The sequence below is a fragment of the Cebus imitator genome, unplaced genomic scaffold (genome assembly GCF_001604975.1).
Source record: "Cebus imitator isolate Cc_AM_T3 unplaced genomic scaffold, Cebus_imitator-1.0 Scaffold53, whole genome shotgun sequence".
NCBI classification, from domain to species: Eukaryota; Metazoa; Chordata; class Mammalia; order Primates; family Cebidae; genus Cebus; species Cebus imitator.
In genome coordinates this window covers 4,352,861-4,368,617 of record NW_016107368.1, presented here as the reverse complement: position 1 = coordinate 4,368,617, position 15,757 = coordinate 4,352,861, and the positions used below count along the sequence as shown (strand labels likewise).

Here is a 15,757-nt window from a genome sequence, read left to right as displayed (position 1 = left end):
AGAAAGCATAGTAGCAATGATATGTGAGGCTGTGCATGAGGCTTTAAGGACTAAAAACCTCAGTTAAATATAAATGTTTAAAATCTTCATTTGGTTGGAAAATAGAGTTGACACGAACCAGTTCAGAGGTAGGAAGTGGAGACCAGATACAGTTGGAAGGACAGATGTAACCAGGCTGTGAACCCATAAGGAGAACAGCAGCCATCAGTAAAATGAAAAATTCCTTATTTGGTTAGAAGCGGCTGGCATGAGCCCATGTAGAGGGAGGAGATGGTGGCGTTTGTGAATCACACATGAAGATGATTAAGGATAAGACCTTGATTCAGTTCTCCTGGACTAGCAGGAGAACTGACTTTAGCTGAACCCTATCAAATCTACAGGGAACTGTAAAGGGGAATGAGCCCCAGCAGCCGTGGTGGGGAGAGGTACAGGGCATGGGGCAGGTATAATGTCTGTACCTTGCTAGGGATATATTCCAAGGGTGTGTGGAAAATGGCAGAGGACAAACCTCAACTCCCACTGCTGAGGAACCTTAAGACTAGAAATATAAACAGAAGAGTAGCTCTTTCTGCCCAAGAAAATGAGGAGTTTGGGTTTTCTGTTTTTTAAAGACATCATCTTTAGGTTCCTGAAGAGGACAGCAGCCATCAGTTAAATGTTTTAAAAAAAAAAAAAAAAAGCCTCACTTGGTTGTAAGCAGCACCAACCCACGGGTTCCAAGCCCGGATCCACGTAGGGTAGGAGGCATTTGGGAATCAAGAATTTGGCTACACCAAGCATAGTTCAGAAGGGGCCCATGAGGGGCTCCCTGTGTGGCAGCTGCTGCTTCTCCCCAGTTATTTCCCCTCCATGGGTGGTATCCCTGGAACCATGGATAAGTACATACCTGGAGTCTGGAAGTTAATGCGTCTCATTTCCACAGGGTCCTTGGGGTGGTGAGGGGCGAGGTCGGCGTTGTTTAGGAGGCATTTGGTGCGAGGTTCTGAGTCCTTGCGTTTACTTTAGAAGAAAGAAATGGCACAGCCCAGTTAGTACATGCACATGCTCAAAGATGCAATACGTATGTGTGAATACCATTCAGGCCCCGGGAATGTGTGGTAGCAAAGGGCCCGTGTACCACGTGACTGGGGTTTCCAGGAACCAACACAGATACATAAGCAAGCTCTGGGAGCAGCCAGGCATCCCGTCTCCTGTAGGCACAGCCATCAACCCATTCCCCATCCTCGTCCTCTTGACTGAGGCTTTTAAAGTTAATATTTAACTGATGGTTGCTGTCCTCTTCAGGAACCTAAGGATGATGTCTCAAAAAAACAGAAAACCCAAACCCCTCATTTCTTCGGGCAGAAAGAGCTATTCTTCTGTTTATATCTCTAGTCTTCGGGTTCCTCAGTGGTGGGAGTTGAGGTTTGTCCTCAGCCATTTTCCATGCTCCCTTGGGATATATCCCTAGCAAGGTACAGAAATTACACCTGCCCCATGTCCTGTACCTCTCCCCACCATGGCTGCTGGGGCTCATGCCCCTTTACAGGGGACAGGGCTCGTTCTTACCTGTCAGGTTTGCTGTTCCCGAAAGCGACAGGTGAGAAGGGGGAAAAAGAAGAAAAAGGTGAGGGGGTGCTGGCCAGCAAGGGCTTGCTCTGTGACTCTCAGTGGCTTCCTTAACCTCTCTGAGCTTTGGTCTCCTCTGGAAAGTGATGTCATCTTTCTTGTTTATCCCCTTCCCTCCCGACACCACAAGGAGGCTCATCTCAGCCCTCCCTTTCTAAGCTAGCATGTGCCCCATGTGGCCACAATGGCTATCCTCACTGAACTGCACACAGGCAGCCTCCGCCCCCAAGTTGTCTTGCTGAGATGAAGACGGGACTTAATAGTTCAGAGACGCCAATGAACTATTGGGTTCACTGGCCTGCTTTGAACCCTAGCTCTGCCATTCCCATGCTGTGCGACCTTGATCAAGTGGCTTAATTAATCTCTCTGGACTTCAGTTTTTCCATGTGTACAACTGACACCTTCAGTGATGATTCACTGAGACAACTCCTCTTCCCTCCTCCTCTTCCAGGAAAGCCCTCCCTGCCGCCAAGTAGGGGAGGACAGGGGGCTTACTTCTTGTAGAGCAGGATAGCAATGACAATGCAGATTATGAAGACCACGGCCAACACGGGCCCAATCACCCAGATAAGCCCCTCCTCGCCGTCCACGATGGGCTGGGGGTCCGGGTTGTCTAGCTGGAAGGGGTCTGAGAAGGGACTGGCTGCAAAGGTCTGCAGGGAAAGGGGGGTCTCCATCAGTGTACACTCTCCTTACAGTGGCCAGATGGCTCTTTTTCAAACACAAACCTATGGTTTTCCCCTCTTCTAAATCCTACGTTCCTTAACCCTTGCCCCTGAAGGCCTGTATGACCCGGTCCCTGCCAATCACTGCTCTCTCCATTCCCTTCTCCGTTCCAGCCACTCTGAAATCCTTTTTGTACCACCACACCTTTGCACATGCAAATCCTGGGATGCTATTTTTCTTTGCTGAACTCCTACTCACCCCTCAACGCCCCAGCTGCAAGGTCCCTTCCTCTAAGAAACCTTCATTTCAGGATATCCTCACTCCCAAATCTTCCCCTCTGCCCAGCTCCCACCACAGGGAGCTGGGAAGATCGGAGCGTGTGTCTGGCTGTGGGCAGACATCATTCAGGACTTACAGGCTCGGTCTTCTGAAGCACAGCAAGCACAAAGAGGACATAGCGGTGGCCGGGCTCCAGGCCCCGGTTATCGAAGCCGCCGTACTGCTTCTGGTCGCCGGGATGGAACGTGGATGGCAGCACAGAGAAGCGAGCCGCGATGTAGGGCCGGGGCACCTCCAGCTGGCGCGAGTGCCGCAGGCTGCGCCTCTGGAGCCGGGAGATGTCCTGGATGAGCTGTGGGAACAGAGTCGTGGGTGGCTCAGAGCTCAGCTGGGAGCAACAGGGCACGTGAAAGCTAGAACGTATCTGTGCCCTGCAGGTCAGGCCCCCAGGACCTCACCTCCTCCAGATCCATGTCCTCTGGGCTACCCAGTGGGGTCAGGAATTGGCCTCCGCGAGACTTGCGCAGTGGCACCATCACGATGAAGTAGCTCCTGCAGAGAGATGGGGAAAGAGTTCGGGGAGGCTGTCGACAGGCATGACCAAGGGATGCTACGTGGGTACAAATGGGAGTGGGGGCGTTTATCTGAGTCTTCCCTTCCGTTCGTACAATGGGCCTATTCCCCTGTGTCCCATCCACAAATGACCACAGTTCCTGACTCAAGCCTCCAGGCTTGGATCATGCTGTACTTTCTTAAGTCTCATTGTTGAACTTCTGTACATCCTTCAAAGCCCCAGCTTCAATGCCCACATAACCCTGAAGACCTTACATCTCCTCTGCCTCTCGGGCAGAGTGTTCCTTTCCTCACCGGGGGCTCTCAGCTTTGCCTTCCCACCAGCTGGAAAACCCAGAACCAAATCCTCTCAGGGGCCCTAGTATTACCCAGTGGGGGATGAGGCATATGGGATATCAGGAAATGCTGGAAGAGCAGACATAAGGGCACATTTAGTGACAACAGCGCTTAATCTTGGACAGCGCCACGAGCTGGGGCTGATACGGTCCTTATTTTATAGACGGGCAAGGAAACTCGGGCAGAGAGAGGGTATGTGGCTTGCCCCATCCTCACAGCGGGCTGATGGGGATGATGAGGAACCCGGAGCATGGGGGTAAGCATACTGGACAGGCACGGGGCTCTGGCCGTCGGGCAGATACACCATGATGAAGCCGTCGGCGTCGGGCTTGGGGGCGACGCTGGGCTTGCCGTTGAGCAGATTGAAGGCGGTCCAGGCGGTGACTGTCTGCTGGAGGCCGCCCAGGCTGCTGCCGCGATTGGTCAGCACAAAGTTGTAGAAGGTGTGGGGCTTGAGGTGCGTGATGAGCTTCTTGGTGGTGCGGCCGTCCACGTCCAGTGTGAGCCCATTGTACTGGATCTGTGGGCCAGGGTTAGCTCAGCGGGGCCTGATGGGCTCAACACCTGGCCATGGACTAAGCCCTGGCTCCAGGCTGAGTCCCCTACCCCAACTGAGCCCTGATCCCAGGCAGAAATCCAACACTGACTGATCCCTGATCCCAGGCTGAGTCCCCAACTCTGACTCAGCCCCAACCTCACTGAACCCTGACCCCAGGTGGAAACCCAACTCTGACTGAGACCTAATCTCTCACTGATTCCCTGACCCCAGACTGTGCCTAAATTCCAGCTGGGCCCTGACCCTAGGTGGAAGCCTACTTTGAGCCCAGATCCCATGCTGAATCTCCAATCCCAGTGAACCCTGAACCCAGACTGATCCTGAATTCCAGCTGAGTCCTGACCCTAGGTGGAAACCACCTCTGAGACCTGATCCTAGACTGATTCCTGATCTCAGACAGAACCTCAATGCCAGGCTGAGCCCTGACCCCAGACTCGGCACCAACTCCAGACTAAACTCTGACCTCAAGCTAAGTACCAACTCTGAGTCCCAATCCTGACCATGCCTCGGTCCAAGCTGAGCCATGATCTAAGGCTGAGCCCCAACTCTGATTTCCAATATTGACTGAATCCCAGGCTAAACCTCAATCCTAGATAAGCCACAATTCAAGGCTGAACGCCAACCCAGATCCACAATATTGACCTAACCTCAATCCCAGCTGACCTCCAATCCTAGGCTGAGCCCCAACTCTGACTCCCAGTATTGACTGAACCTCAGTCCTAGCTGAGGACCATCTCTGACTGAGCCCTGATCCCAGACCTCACACCAACTCCAAACTGAGCCTTAACCCCTCCTGGACTACAACCCCTGACCCTGCCTGCCTGTCTGCCTGCTGGCTGGGCAGTCGCACCTTGTAAGGCGTGGGCGAGTTGTAGTTGTCAGGGAACTCCCAGCTGAGCAGGACCGAAGTCTTCATGATCATTTTCACCTTGAAGTTCTTGGGCGAGACTGCCGGGAGAGACCGCCGAGCAGGGAGAGAGCAGAAGAGAGGCCGCGTGAGTGCCTGGCACTGGGCGGCCTGGAGCGGGGTGGGGTGGGGCGGCCCAGGCGCTCCCTGTCGTCCGCTGTGCCCTTGCCCACGGCCTTCCTGCCTGGCCCTGGCCCGGCCCTGCCCTGTCCCAAGTCCCTGCTTCGGGAGACGGCGCGGCTGCAGAGGCTGCAGAGAGAAGGTGGTGGAGAAGGAGGAGGAGGAGGAGGAGGAGGAGGAGGAAGGGGAGCGAGGGAGGGGGCGGCGGTGGGGGGCGGCGGTGCGACCGAGGCACGTCCCACCTTTGCCAACGCCGGAGCCTCGGGGTCCGGACTTGCCTGAGTGACCACGAGGAAGCAGAAAAGTGACCACTTACCTGGGCGGGGGAGAGGGAGGGGCTGGGGTGTGGGGGGGGCGCGAGGCCCGGTCCGGCTCTGGTGCGGGGGTCGCCGTGCGCCTACCTTGGTCCCGCAGGAACGTCCGGTAGCGGACGGGGGGGCTGAAGGGGCCGGGGCCCTGGCGCGTGTGGGCTCGCACTTGGAGGTCATAGGCCGTGTCGGGCTTCAGGCCCCGCAGCGTGAGCGCGTTCTCCGCGCCCGGCTCGGCCGCCGCCGGCAGCTCGGTCTCTCGGGCGGGGCCCAGGGCGCCGGCCTCCCGCACGGCCACCGTGTACTTGACGATGGCCCCGTTGCGCTCGGCGGGCACGGGCGGCAGCCAGCGGAGCAGGACCGTCCCGGCCGACGCGTTGCCGGCCGCCTCCAGGATCTGCGGGTAGCCGCGAGGCGCGTCCTCGGGGATGCTCAGGACCTCGGCCGCCTCCTCGCCCAGGCCGCCGCGGCTGCGGGCCGCCAGACGGAACACGTACGTGGCCCCCTTGTGCACGCCCGACGCCGTGTAGCGGTCCTCGGAGGGCGCGAACTCCAGGGTGGCCAGGGGCGTCGAGTCCTCGCGGCCGAACTGCAGGCGGTAGCCCAGCACCTGGTCCTCCGCGGCGCCGGCCGGGGGCTCCCAGCGTGCCAGCAGGCTGCCCTCGGGGGTCTGCTGCACCGACAGGGTGGGGCGGCCCAGCACTGCGGGGACACGGGGCGGGGTCAGGGGCCGAGCGCCAGGCCCAGGCGCACGAGGTGGGGGCTGTAGTTTTCATTTTTGTTTCCCTCTAATGTCATTTTCTTTTTTGAGTTGGCGTCTTGCTATGGCGCCCAGCCTGGAGTGCCATGGTGCGATCATGGCTCACTGCAGCCTCGAACCCCTGGGTTCAAGTCATCTTCCTCTCTCGGCCTCTCAGAGTGCTGGGATTACAGGCCGCTGCACCCAGCTGGGGTTGTGGGTTTTAAAAGGAGGTCTCGATGGCAGGGCGCGGTGGCGCATGTCTGTAATCCCAGCACTTTGGGAGGCTGAATCATTTCGGGTCAGGAGTCAGAGACCAGCCTGACCAACATGGTGAAACCCCATCTCTACTAAAAATACAAAAATTAGCCGGGGTGGTGGTGGGCGCCTGTCATTCCAGCTACCGGGGAGGCTGAGGCGGGAGAACTGCTGGAACCTGAGAGGCGCAGGCTGCAGTGAGGCAAGATTGCACCACTGCACTCTAGACTGGGCAACAGAGTGAGATTCCATCTTAAAAACAAAAATAATAAGCCGGGCACGGTGGCTCACACCTGTAAGCCCTACGGGAGGCTGAGGTGGGTGGATGACCTGAGGTCAGCTGTTCAAGACCAGCCTGGCCAACATGGTGAAACCCCGTCTCTACTAAAAATACAAAAAACTGGGTGTGGTGGTGCGTGCCCGTAGTCCCAGCTACTCGAGAGGCTGAGGTGGAGGTTGCAGTGAGCCCAGATTGTGCCACTGCATTCCAGCCTGGCAAGAGAACAAGACTCCATCTCAAAAAAACAAAAAGAAGAAAAATAGGAAAAGTTAGGTCTCGAGAACACCTCACTTAAGAAGCAAAGACTTGAAGGAACAGAAAGGGAACCACGATAAGATCTGGGGGAATCGTGTTCCAGGCAGAGGGAACAGCCCATGCAAAGGTCCAGGGGCGGCACTGGGCTATGGGCGCGGAGGTGAACACTCAGAGAGCCAGTGAAGGAAAACGTGTACAGCTGCCGCTGCAGGTCCGCTTTCGTTAATAACGCAGCCCTCTCCTGCCTTGTTTGTTTGGCCCTTGTTCAATGCAGGCACCTGACCAATACCCACGGGACATAAAAGCATCTGAACTCCTGCCCCTGCTCTGTGGTTTGCACGGCCTGGGTAGTAATCAACATGCCGAGAGAGAGGGCAAAGAAAGGGGAGAGAGGGGCTGTATCAATGAAAATGGACTTCTCCACTGCAGGACTTATCAGGGCCTTTAATGGACTGCCATGAATATGCAGGGTGGCGGGAAGCAACTTATGCAGTGAGTTCTGCTGAGCAAACACAGCTCTAATACAATGTCCCTGAGACAGGAGAGAAGTAGTGCCCTGCTGGCTAGAAGGGAGGGAGAGATCACAGGAGGCTGCTTTGAGGAGGTGGCATGTAGCACATGCAGACTAGGCGGGCGAAGGAAACAGTGCGGGTAAAGGAAGGAGCTGTGTCCAGCTGGGAGGCCCAGAATGTGGGGTACGGTCAGTGGTGTGGCCCCAAGGGTCCCCGAGGAGGGGATGGGGGTGGGGGCTGGGACAAAGGCCACAGGAGTCTGTCAGCTGTTCCTGGAATACTCTGGAGCTTACTCTGCCCTCTGGAATCCTTCTCTGGGCCATGCCCTCTGCCCGGTGTACCCTCCCCCACATCTTCACGGCAGCCACTATTTCTTTGTTCAGCTCCATTTTTCTTTTTCCTTCCTTTTTTTTTTTTTTTTNGATCCTCTTGCCTTGGCCTCCCAAAGTGCTGGTGTTACAGGAATGAGCTACCACACCCATCCCGTCTTGGGAATTTTATTTATTTATTTATTTTTTTGGAGACAGAGCTTTGCTCTTGCTGCCCAGGCCGGAGTGCAGTGGCACGATCTCGGCTCACTGCAACCTCTGCCTCTTGGGTTCAAGCGATTCTCCTGCCTCAGCCCCTCGAGTAGCTGAGATGACAGGTGCTCGCCACCACGCCTGCCTAATTTTTGTATGTTTAGTAGAGATGGGGTTTTTCGCCATGTTGGCCAGACCGGTCTCGAACTCCCGACCTCAGATGATCTGCCTGCTTCGGCCTCTCAAAGTGCTGGGATTACAGGTGTGAGCCACCACACCTGGTATTCAGCTCCATTTTGGCTGGAAAAAAGCCAGCCCCTTGGGGCTGATGGGAGGGACACAGAGGGGCTATAAGGAGAAACTGAGGCAAGGCCACCAAGAGAAATAAGGCTTTCTGAGGCAGTAGGGGAAGACAGGCACACCACCCTGAAAGAACCAGCTACCCAGGTGATCAGAGCCCCGATGGGGGAGGCACAGGGGACAAGGGGGCCCAGAAGAATCAAGATTGCGGGATGGGACAATCAGGAAAGGCTTCCCAGAGGAGGTGTACCTTGAGCCAAGACCTAAAAGTAGAGGGAGGAGCCAGCCAGCAGGGAAAGGGGTATCCTGGCAGTGGGCACAGCCCAAATAAAGGCCGAGAGGGGACAGACGGCCAGGGGGTCAGAGGTTGTGGCTGTTAACTGTTTCTGTCTGGTGGCAACCGGGGGAAAGGAAGTGACTGATGAAGGATGAGGCAGGGGTGGGGGGCCATGCTGGGCCCTGGATGCCCTCCTGAGCAGCCCCCACACCTTTGTCTCACTGTTCCTGCTGCCTGGTGCAGCCTCTGCCCGCCCTCCTGGGCTAAAGGACTCTGGGTGCATGCTCTGGTGCTAGCGGGGGCAAAGGGGCCGCTGTGGGGTGGGCGGGTCGCATACCTGCTCCCTTGGTCACCACCACCTTGGGTTTGCTGCGAGCGCCATCGCCCTTCATGGTGTAGGCGGCTACTGTGATGGAGTAGGCGGTCTCAGGCTGCAGGTTTGCGATTATCATCTCCTGCGGGCGGGGCTGGGGGTCAGCACCATGGCCAGGGCCAGGAGCAGCCCGCCCACCCCCTCCCTGTGCTGAGATCAGGCAAGGAGGACGCAGGGCCCGGATCACGGGCAGACACATGCACACAAGCTCATGCAGAGACCACGACACATAGCGGCGCCATGCTCAGAGGGTACATGCAACATCCAACGAGCGCACCGTTGCTTGCCAGGACCAATTCGGTCCTCTTTGCTCCATTTCCCCAATTCCCGCCATCACCCCCAACAGTCTGTCCTACCCACAGCAGCCAGGGGGCGCCTGTGAGCACCATAGTCAGGGCCCATCTCCCCTCTGCCTACCTCCCTCCATGGCTCCCACCTCCCTTGAGGTCAAACCCCAAGTCCTCCCTGTGGCCCACAAGGCCCTGCACATCCCCTCCCGGTCCTCCCCTCAGCAACAAGGGGCTCTCCTTGCGTTCCTCCAACACACCAGGCACAGCCTGCCTCAGGCCCTTTGGCACCGGCTTTTCCTGTCTCTAGGCCCACGTGCGTGCTGGAGATGACCTGTACCAACTCATGAGAGCCAGTGGTTACATTTTCAGAAATTTTGTGAGCCACTTATGAAACAGAGCTGTCACTGAAAATTAAACTGTATAAGGCCGGGTGCAGTGGCTCACGCCTGTAATCTCATCACTTCGGGAGGCGAAGGCGGGAGGATCACTTGAGGTTAGGAGTTCAGGACCAGCCTGGCCAACATGGTGAAACCTCATCTTCACTAAAAATACAAAAATAAACCAGGCATGGTGGTGCACGCCTGTAGTCCCAGCTACTCAGGTGGCTGAGGCAGGAGGATCACTTGAACCTGGGAGTCGGAGGTTGCGGTGAGCCAACACTGTGTCGCTGCACTCCAGGCTGGGTGACAGAGCGAGACTCTGTCTCAAAAAAAAAAAAAAAAGAAAAAAGAATCTATAAACTTACAATCGACTAAGTTATATTGAAAGCAAAGGCAATAAATACAGCAAAGCCACCTTTTCTGGTTATTTCACTGAGGCTACTGCGAGCTCTGTGGGTATCTGTATGGGTACTGCTTTGAAACCATGTTGTCTATTCCATCTGTACAGAAACGTGATCAGGAGCTACTCAGCACCTCCCAGGTGGCTTGAAATTGACACGGTGGGAGGTATTTACACCACGGAAATGGGCAAATGCTACAAAACAGGACTAACCACCCTGGGCCACCCAGAGAGCAGATTTTTACTTTTTTACCTTGTTGAGACAGGGTCTGACTCTGCTGCCCAGGCTAGAGAGCTGTGTGTTCACAGCTCACTGCAGCCTCAACCTCCTGGGCTCAAGCGATCCTCCCACCTCAGCCTTCCGGGTAGCTGGGAATACGCATGTGTACCACCACAGGCCTGGCTAATTTTTGTATTTTCTTTTTTTTTTTTGGTAGAGATGGGATCTTGGCACGTTGCCTAGGCTGGTCTTCTACTTGTGGGCTCGAGCAATTGGCCTGCCTCTGCCACCTGAAGTGCTGGATTACAGGTGTGAGCCACTGTGCCTGGCCAAGAGCCAGTTTTGAAATGTTTACCTCACTGTCTAAATCCATCCCCACCACAGCTATAACAATGTGTGTTTTGTTCTTGTTTTTGAGACAGAGTTTCACTCTTGTTGCCCAGGCTGGAGTACAATGGTGTGATCTCAGCTCACTGCACCCTCTGCCTCCCAAGTTCAAGCGATTCTCCCGCCTCAGCCTCCCAAGTAGCTGGGACTACAGGCATGCACCACCATGCCTGGCTAATTTCTGTATTTTTAGTAGAGACAGGGTTTCACCATGTTGGCCAGATTGGTCTCAAACTCCTGACCTCAGGCCTCCCAAAGTGCTGGGATTATACAGGCATGAGCCACTGCACCTGGCCTCTTTTTTTGAGACAGAGTCTCGCCCTGCCGCCCAGGCTGGAGTGCAGTGGTGCCCTCTTGGCTCACCGCAACCTCTGCCTCCTGGGTTCAAGCAATTCTCCTGCCTCAGCCTCCTGAGTAGCTGGGACTACAGGCATCACCACCACACCCAGATAATTTTGGTATTTTTAGTAGAGATGGGGTTTCACCGTGTTGGCCAGGCTGGTCTTGAACTCCTGACCAGAAGTCATCCACCCACCTCGCCCTCTCAAAGTGTTGAGATTTCAGGCGTGAGCCACCCTGCCTGGAAGATGTGTGTCTTGTTCTGATTAACATCCTCTCACGAGAGTACGACCCATGGGGAGGAGGGGCTCTTGTCACTACCACATCCTAAGCACCCAGCATAGACCTAGCATACAGCAGGTGCTCAACAAATGCTCATCCAATGAATGACAGCACGTAACACTCCTGGGCGCGTGGACTTGCACACACACCTGTGCACACGCTCACAGCATCACGTGTCTGCAAGCACGCACACCCCCAAGCACAGGCCGGCATGCCTGGGAACTGTGGGGTGGGCCCAGGCCAGGGGGATGAGGAAGGGCAACGGGGATGCACAAACAGAGGGTCTCCTGCCCCTGAGCCCACAGTCCGTCCTTCCTAGGGTCTCCGCAGGAGGAGCAGGGTTGGAGCCCAGGTGGGAATATTCCTCCCAGATCCCGTTAGGGGGATGGGGGCCATCAGGGCCTGTGGGACCAGTGACTGTTTGTTTATTAGAGACAGGGTCAGTCAGGCGTGGTGGCTCACGCCTGTAATCCCAGCACTTTGGGAGGCTCAGGCGAGCAGATCACCTTGAGGTCCGGAGTTCGAGACCAGCTTGGCCAACATGGCAAAACCCCATCTCTACTAAAAATACAAAAATTAGGCCAGGTGCAGTGGCTCACGCCTGTAATCCTAGCACTTTGGGAGGCTGAGGCGGGCGGATTGCCTGAGCTCAAGAGTTCGAAAGCATCCTGGGCAACACGGTGAGACCCCGTCTCTACTAAAATACAAAAAAGTAGCCAGGCATGGTGGTACGGACCTGTCATCCCAGCTACTGGGGAGGCTGAGGCAGGAGAATCACTTAAACCCGGGAGGCGGAGACTGCAGTGAGCTGAGATTCCGCCACTGCACTCCAGCCTGGGCGACAGAGTGAGACTCCATGGCAAAAAAAAAAAAAAAAAAATGTTGGCCAGGCTGGTCTCGAACTCCTGACCTCAGGTCATCTGCCCCCGTCAGCCTCTCAAAGTGCTGAGATTACAGAAATGAGCCAGCACACCTGGCTAAGGGACCATGCCAATTAGTATCAGACTTGGGGTTCTCAGCAGAGCCTGGTGCTCCCGGGTTAGGCGCAGGAACATAGCCCAGAGAGAGGTAGCAACTTGCCCAAAGGCACACAGCAATTCCTCTCTGTGGTTTAGGGCCTCCTGAGAAAGCACTGTGGGGTCATAACCAAGGTATCACAGCGCTGCTTTCTGACTGGCCCGTCTGACACCTCTCCTTACCCAGGGGCCAGAATGTCCAGAAAGAGGCATTTCTAGGCCACACAGGGTTGAGTGGAAGGGTGGGGCTGCTGGGTCTAACAGGAGAGGAGGCATACTCACAGGAGGAGTGACCAAGGGTAGGGGAAGGACCAGGGAGGCCTGAGCCCCACCGCTGGCAGCAGCCATCAGAGTGAGGCCGGTTTGCGGATGACTCTCAGGTCCCGGTGCTCAGGCCACCCCTCGGGTCTGCACCCTGTATCCCATTTCCCTGGTGCAAACGCCGAGGCTGGGCGCTCCAAGAGGTAATGGGGGAGCGAGGGGCGCACGGGAGGGCCCAGAGGAGGAGACCCTTTGACTACTGGTGATAAGGGCGTGCAGGAGTCACGGCACGGCACGGCCCGCGGGGAGCGCACGGGGGTGGGCCGGTGGGTGGCCCGGGCGCTACTCACATATTCGGCCGTGTCATCCGTCTCCCACTGAGCGCGAGAGGGGGCGGCAGGGGAGAGAGGAGGGAGGTGAGCGGGGGAGGCCAGAGGTGGAGAGAGAGAAGCAGAGGTGTGGGGGAGCGCAGGGGCCGCCCGCCCCCGCCCGGAGCCCGCCCCCGGCCCCGCCCCCGCCCCGGCCCCCTGCCCACCTGGGCATCGGCCAGCATGACGTCCTTGATACGCGGCGGCCCGCGGGCCTCGGTGCCCTCCATGCGCACGTAGTGGACCTGGTAGCCGCGGATCTGGCCGTGCTGCCGGCCGGGCGCGGGCGAGCGCCACAGCACGCGGATGGCCGTGGCGTTGAGCGCCTCCGCCTCCACCTTCCGCGGCGGCGCGCTGGGCACTGGCGGGCGGGAGGGGAGGGGAGGGGCGGGCGGGGCCGTTACCAGGGCGCCCGGCCCTGCCCCGGGCAGCGCCACTGTCCGATTCCAGGATGCCGAGTGGCTGCAGGTGAACGTCTGGGCGCCCTCGGCGCTCACCGCTGGCTGGGAGGGCGTGGCCTCCTTCACACCCCCCACAGCCCCAGGAGGGGCCCCTGAGGGCGCGCCCCATGGACCCAGGCTGCCCCCCAGGGTCTAAACCACTTTCCCAGGGCCTCCAGACACCTTCTTCTTCGCCCTACACTGCTTCCATCCTCATCATCACCCTGCAAGATAGGGGCTCCCATCATTCTCATTTTACATTTGGGGAAACTGAGTCCCAGAGAGTTGATTCTGGGCTCACAGCCTTAGCAAGAGGCAAAGCCAGCATTTGCACCAGGCAGTCCGGCTGTATGCTCCTAAATACTCCAGCAGGCAGGTGGCCCACTTGGCACTGAGGATCTTTTTCACCCACCCCAGGGTTTGGGATACAGAGGAACTGCTTCATTCCTTCCCTGGGCTTAGGACATCATGGGCCTGTCCAATGAAACTTAGAGGCTAATGGCTCAGAAAACAAACCAGGTTCCCAGGACCAAGAAGCTGTGATTCTTTATTTTTGAGACAGGTTCTCTTACTCTGTCCCCTAGGCTAGAGAGCAGTGGCAGGATCACGGCTCACTGCAGCCTTGAACTCCTGGGCTTAAGCGATCCTCCCACCTCAGCCTTCCAAGTAGCTGCAACTATAGGCGTGCGCCATCATGCTCAGCTAACTGTTTTCTGTAGAGATGGGGTCTCACTGTCACTCAGGCTGGAGTGCAGGGGTATGATCGCAGCACACTGTAGCCTCCAACTGCTAGGCGCAGCAATGTTTTAGAAAATTTTTGGAGGAACAGGGTCTCACTATGTTGCCTAGGCTGGTCTCAAACTCCTAGGGTCATACGATCCTCCTGCCTCGGCCTCTCAGAGTGCTGGGTTTACAGGTGCGAGCCACCGTGCTTGGCCGAGAGGTTGCAGTTTTACTGGGAAAGGTGTCTGTCATTTCTCTCCATGATTGGACCACGTGACTCCAAGCCAGGCCCAGTGCCTTGCTTTCCTGCTTCAAACTCGCTAACTTGAAATGGGCCAGGATGGGAACACCGGCACCACGGAAAGCGGCCCATGCTACAGCCTGATCTCCATCCACCCGGGGCGCTGGATAACCACCATCGGCACAACTTTGCTGCAGGGGCTGTCTGCCGGTTTCCTCCACCCCACTTCCAACGCTTTCCACTGTTCCGCCAAAATAGAGGGCAGCCAGTGACACTGCCCAGGCACGAGGCTCTGGGAGCAGACGCCGCAGAGCTAAGCCTGCCCAGGTCTAGAATGGCCAATTCCAAGGTCAAGGAGCCCAGGGTTTCTTGGGGAGGCTGCTGGCTTCGCGGCTTCCTCCGAGTGAGGCTTGCGCCCTTTGGCCACCAGCCCGGGTTTCCAGATGGAAGGCTTCGAGGCGGGGGCCGGTGGGGGGTCCCAGTCCTGGGGCAGGTACTTACCATCCTCGTCGGTGCGGACGACCACGGGCGAGCTCTCGGGCCCTGGTCCCACCTCTGTGTGAGCGACAGTCGTAATGCGGTACTCGGTCCACTTCTCCAAGGCCTCCAGCAGGATCTGAGTGGTGGTCGGGGGGATGCCGTTCACCTCCTTGGGTTCCGGGTCCTCTGAGCCCAGCGGTCGGTAGCGGACGCTGTAGCCCACCAGGGCCCCGTTGTGCGTTTCTGGCGGCGGCGGGCGCCAACTTACCAAAATGGCCGTGGAGCGCACGCTGACACATTTAACGTCTTGAGGGGGGGCTGACGGTTCTATTGGAGGGGGGAGAACGTGGGGGGGTGGGGAAGGGAGGCGGGATGGGTGGGGAGGGGGGTGGGGAAACAAAAGATGGGAAAGAGAAAATAAAAAAGAAGATGATAACAAACAAAACAGAAGCAAACCAAAGAGAAGTCGAACCCAAAAGAAGCGGGTGTCAACCAAAGGTGTGATGTGCGGTGGACGGGCGGGCAGGTGGGATGGGGCCGGGAGGGCTGGCCAAGAACGCTGTGCTCACCAGGCTGCACGTGCATGGCGCGCAGTAGGTCTCAGGCACTAAACCGCTGCGGTCCCCATGCCAGAAACTGGACGGGGTAATAACAATAGAAGCCCTTTCTGTTAGGTACCTACTATGTGCTGGGCATGGTGCCAAGGGGAACAGCAACAGAAGCCCCTTTTGTTAGGCACCTATTATGTGCCAGCACCAAGGGCTTCACAAAATAATAAAGCATCAGTTTATTGAACACCTACTATGTGCCAGGCACCGTGCCAAGGGAACAGCAACTGAAGCTCCGTTTATTAGGTACCTACTATGTGCCAGCACCAAAGGCTTCACAAAATAGTAAAGCATCTACTTATTGAATATCTACTGTGTGCCAGGCACCATGCCAAGGGGAACAGCAATAGATGCTCTATTTATTAGGCACCTACTATGTGCCACACACTGTGCTAACGGGAAAAGCAACAGAAACTCCACTTACTAGGCACCTGTTATGTGCCAGCACCAAGGG

At 56.9% G+C, this 15,757-nt stretch overlaps 1 protein-coding gene across 18 annotated transcripts in view; it reads right to left on the bottom strand.

The window, feature by feature from the left end:
- PTPRS (protein tyrosine phosphatase receptor type S) overlaps positions 1 to 15,757 on the bottom strand; it is a 134,915-nt gene that overhangs the window by 11,702 nt on the left and 107,456 nt on the right. For 8 of the 18 annotated variants that reach the window (XM_037738414.1, XM_037738412.1, XM_017528380.2 and 5 more), the window contains 12 exons: positions 14,717 to 15,022; positions 12,979 to 13,172; positions 12,794 to 12,820; positions 8,833 to 8,950; positions 5,447 to 6,055; positions 4,869 to 4,966; positions 3,729 to 3,982; positions 3,012 to 3,105; positions 2,690 to 2,905; positions 2,104 to 2,261; positions 1,549 to 1,560; positions 887 to 999 (listed from right to left, as the gene is read on the bottom strand). In XM_037738414.1, coding sequence (XP_037594342.1) covers positions 887 to 999; positions 1,549 to 1,560; positions 2,104 to 2,261; positions 2,690 to 2,905; positions 3,012 to 3,105; positions 3,729 to 3,982; positions 4,869 to 4,966; positions 5,447 to 6,055; positions 8,833 to 8,950; positions 12,794 to 12,820; positions 12,979 to 13,172; positions 14,717 to 15,022 — 2,199 coding nt within the window. The remainder of the gene's footprint in view (positions 1 to 886; positions 1,000 to 1,548; positions 1,561 to 2,103; positions 2,262 to 2,689; positions 2,906 to 3,011; positions 3,106 to 3,728; positions 3,983 to 4,868; positions 4,967 to 5,446; positions 6,056 to 8,832; positions 8,951 to 12,793; positions 12,821 to 12,978; positions 13,173 to 14,716; positions 15,023 to 15,757) is intronic. The other 10 variants (XM_037738417.1, XM_037738419.1, XM_037738418.1 and 7 more) reach the window with 2 other exon arrangements.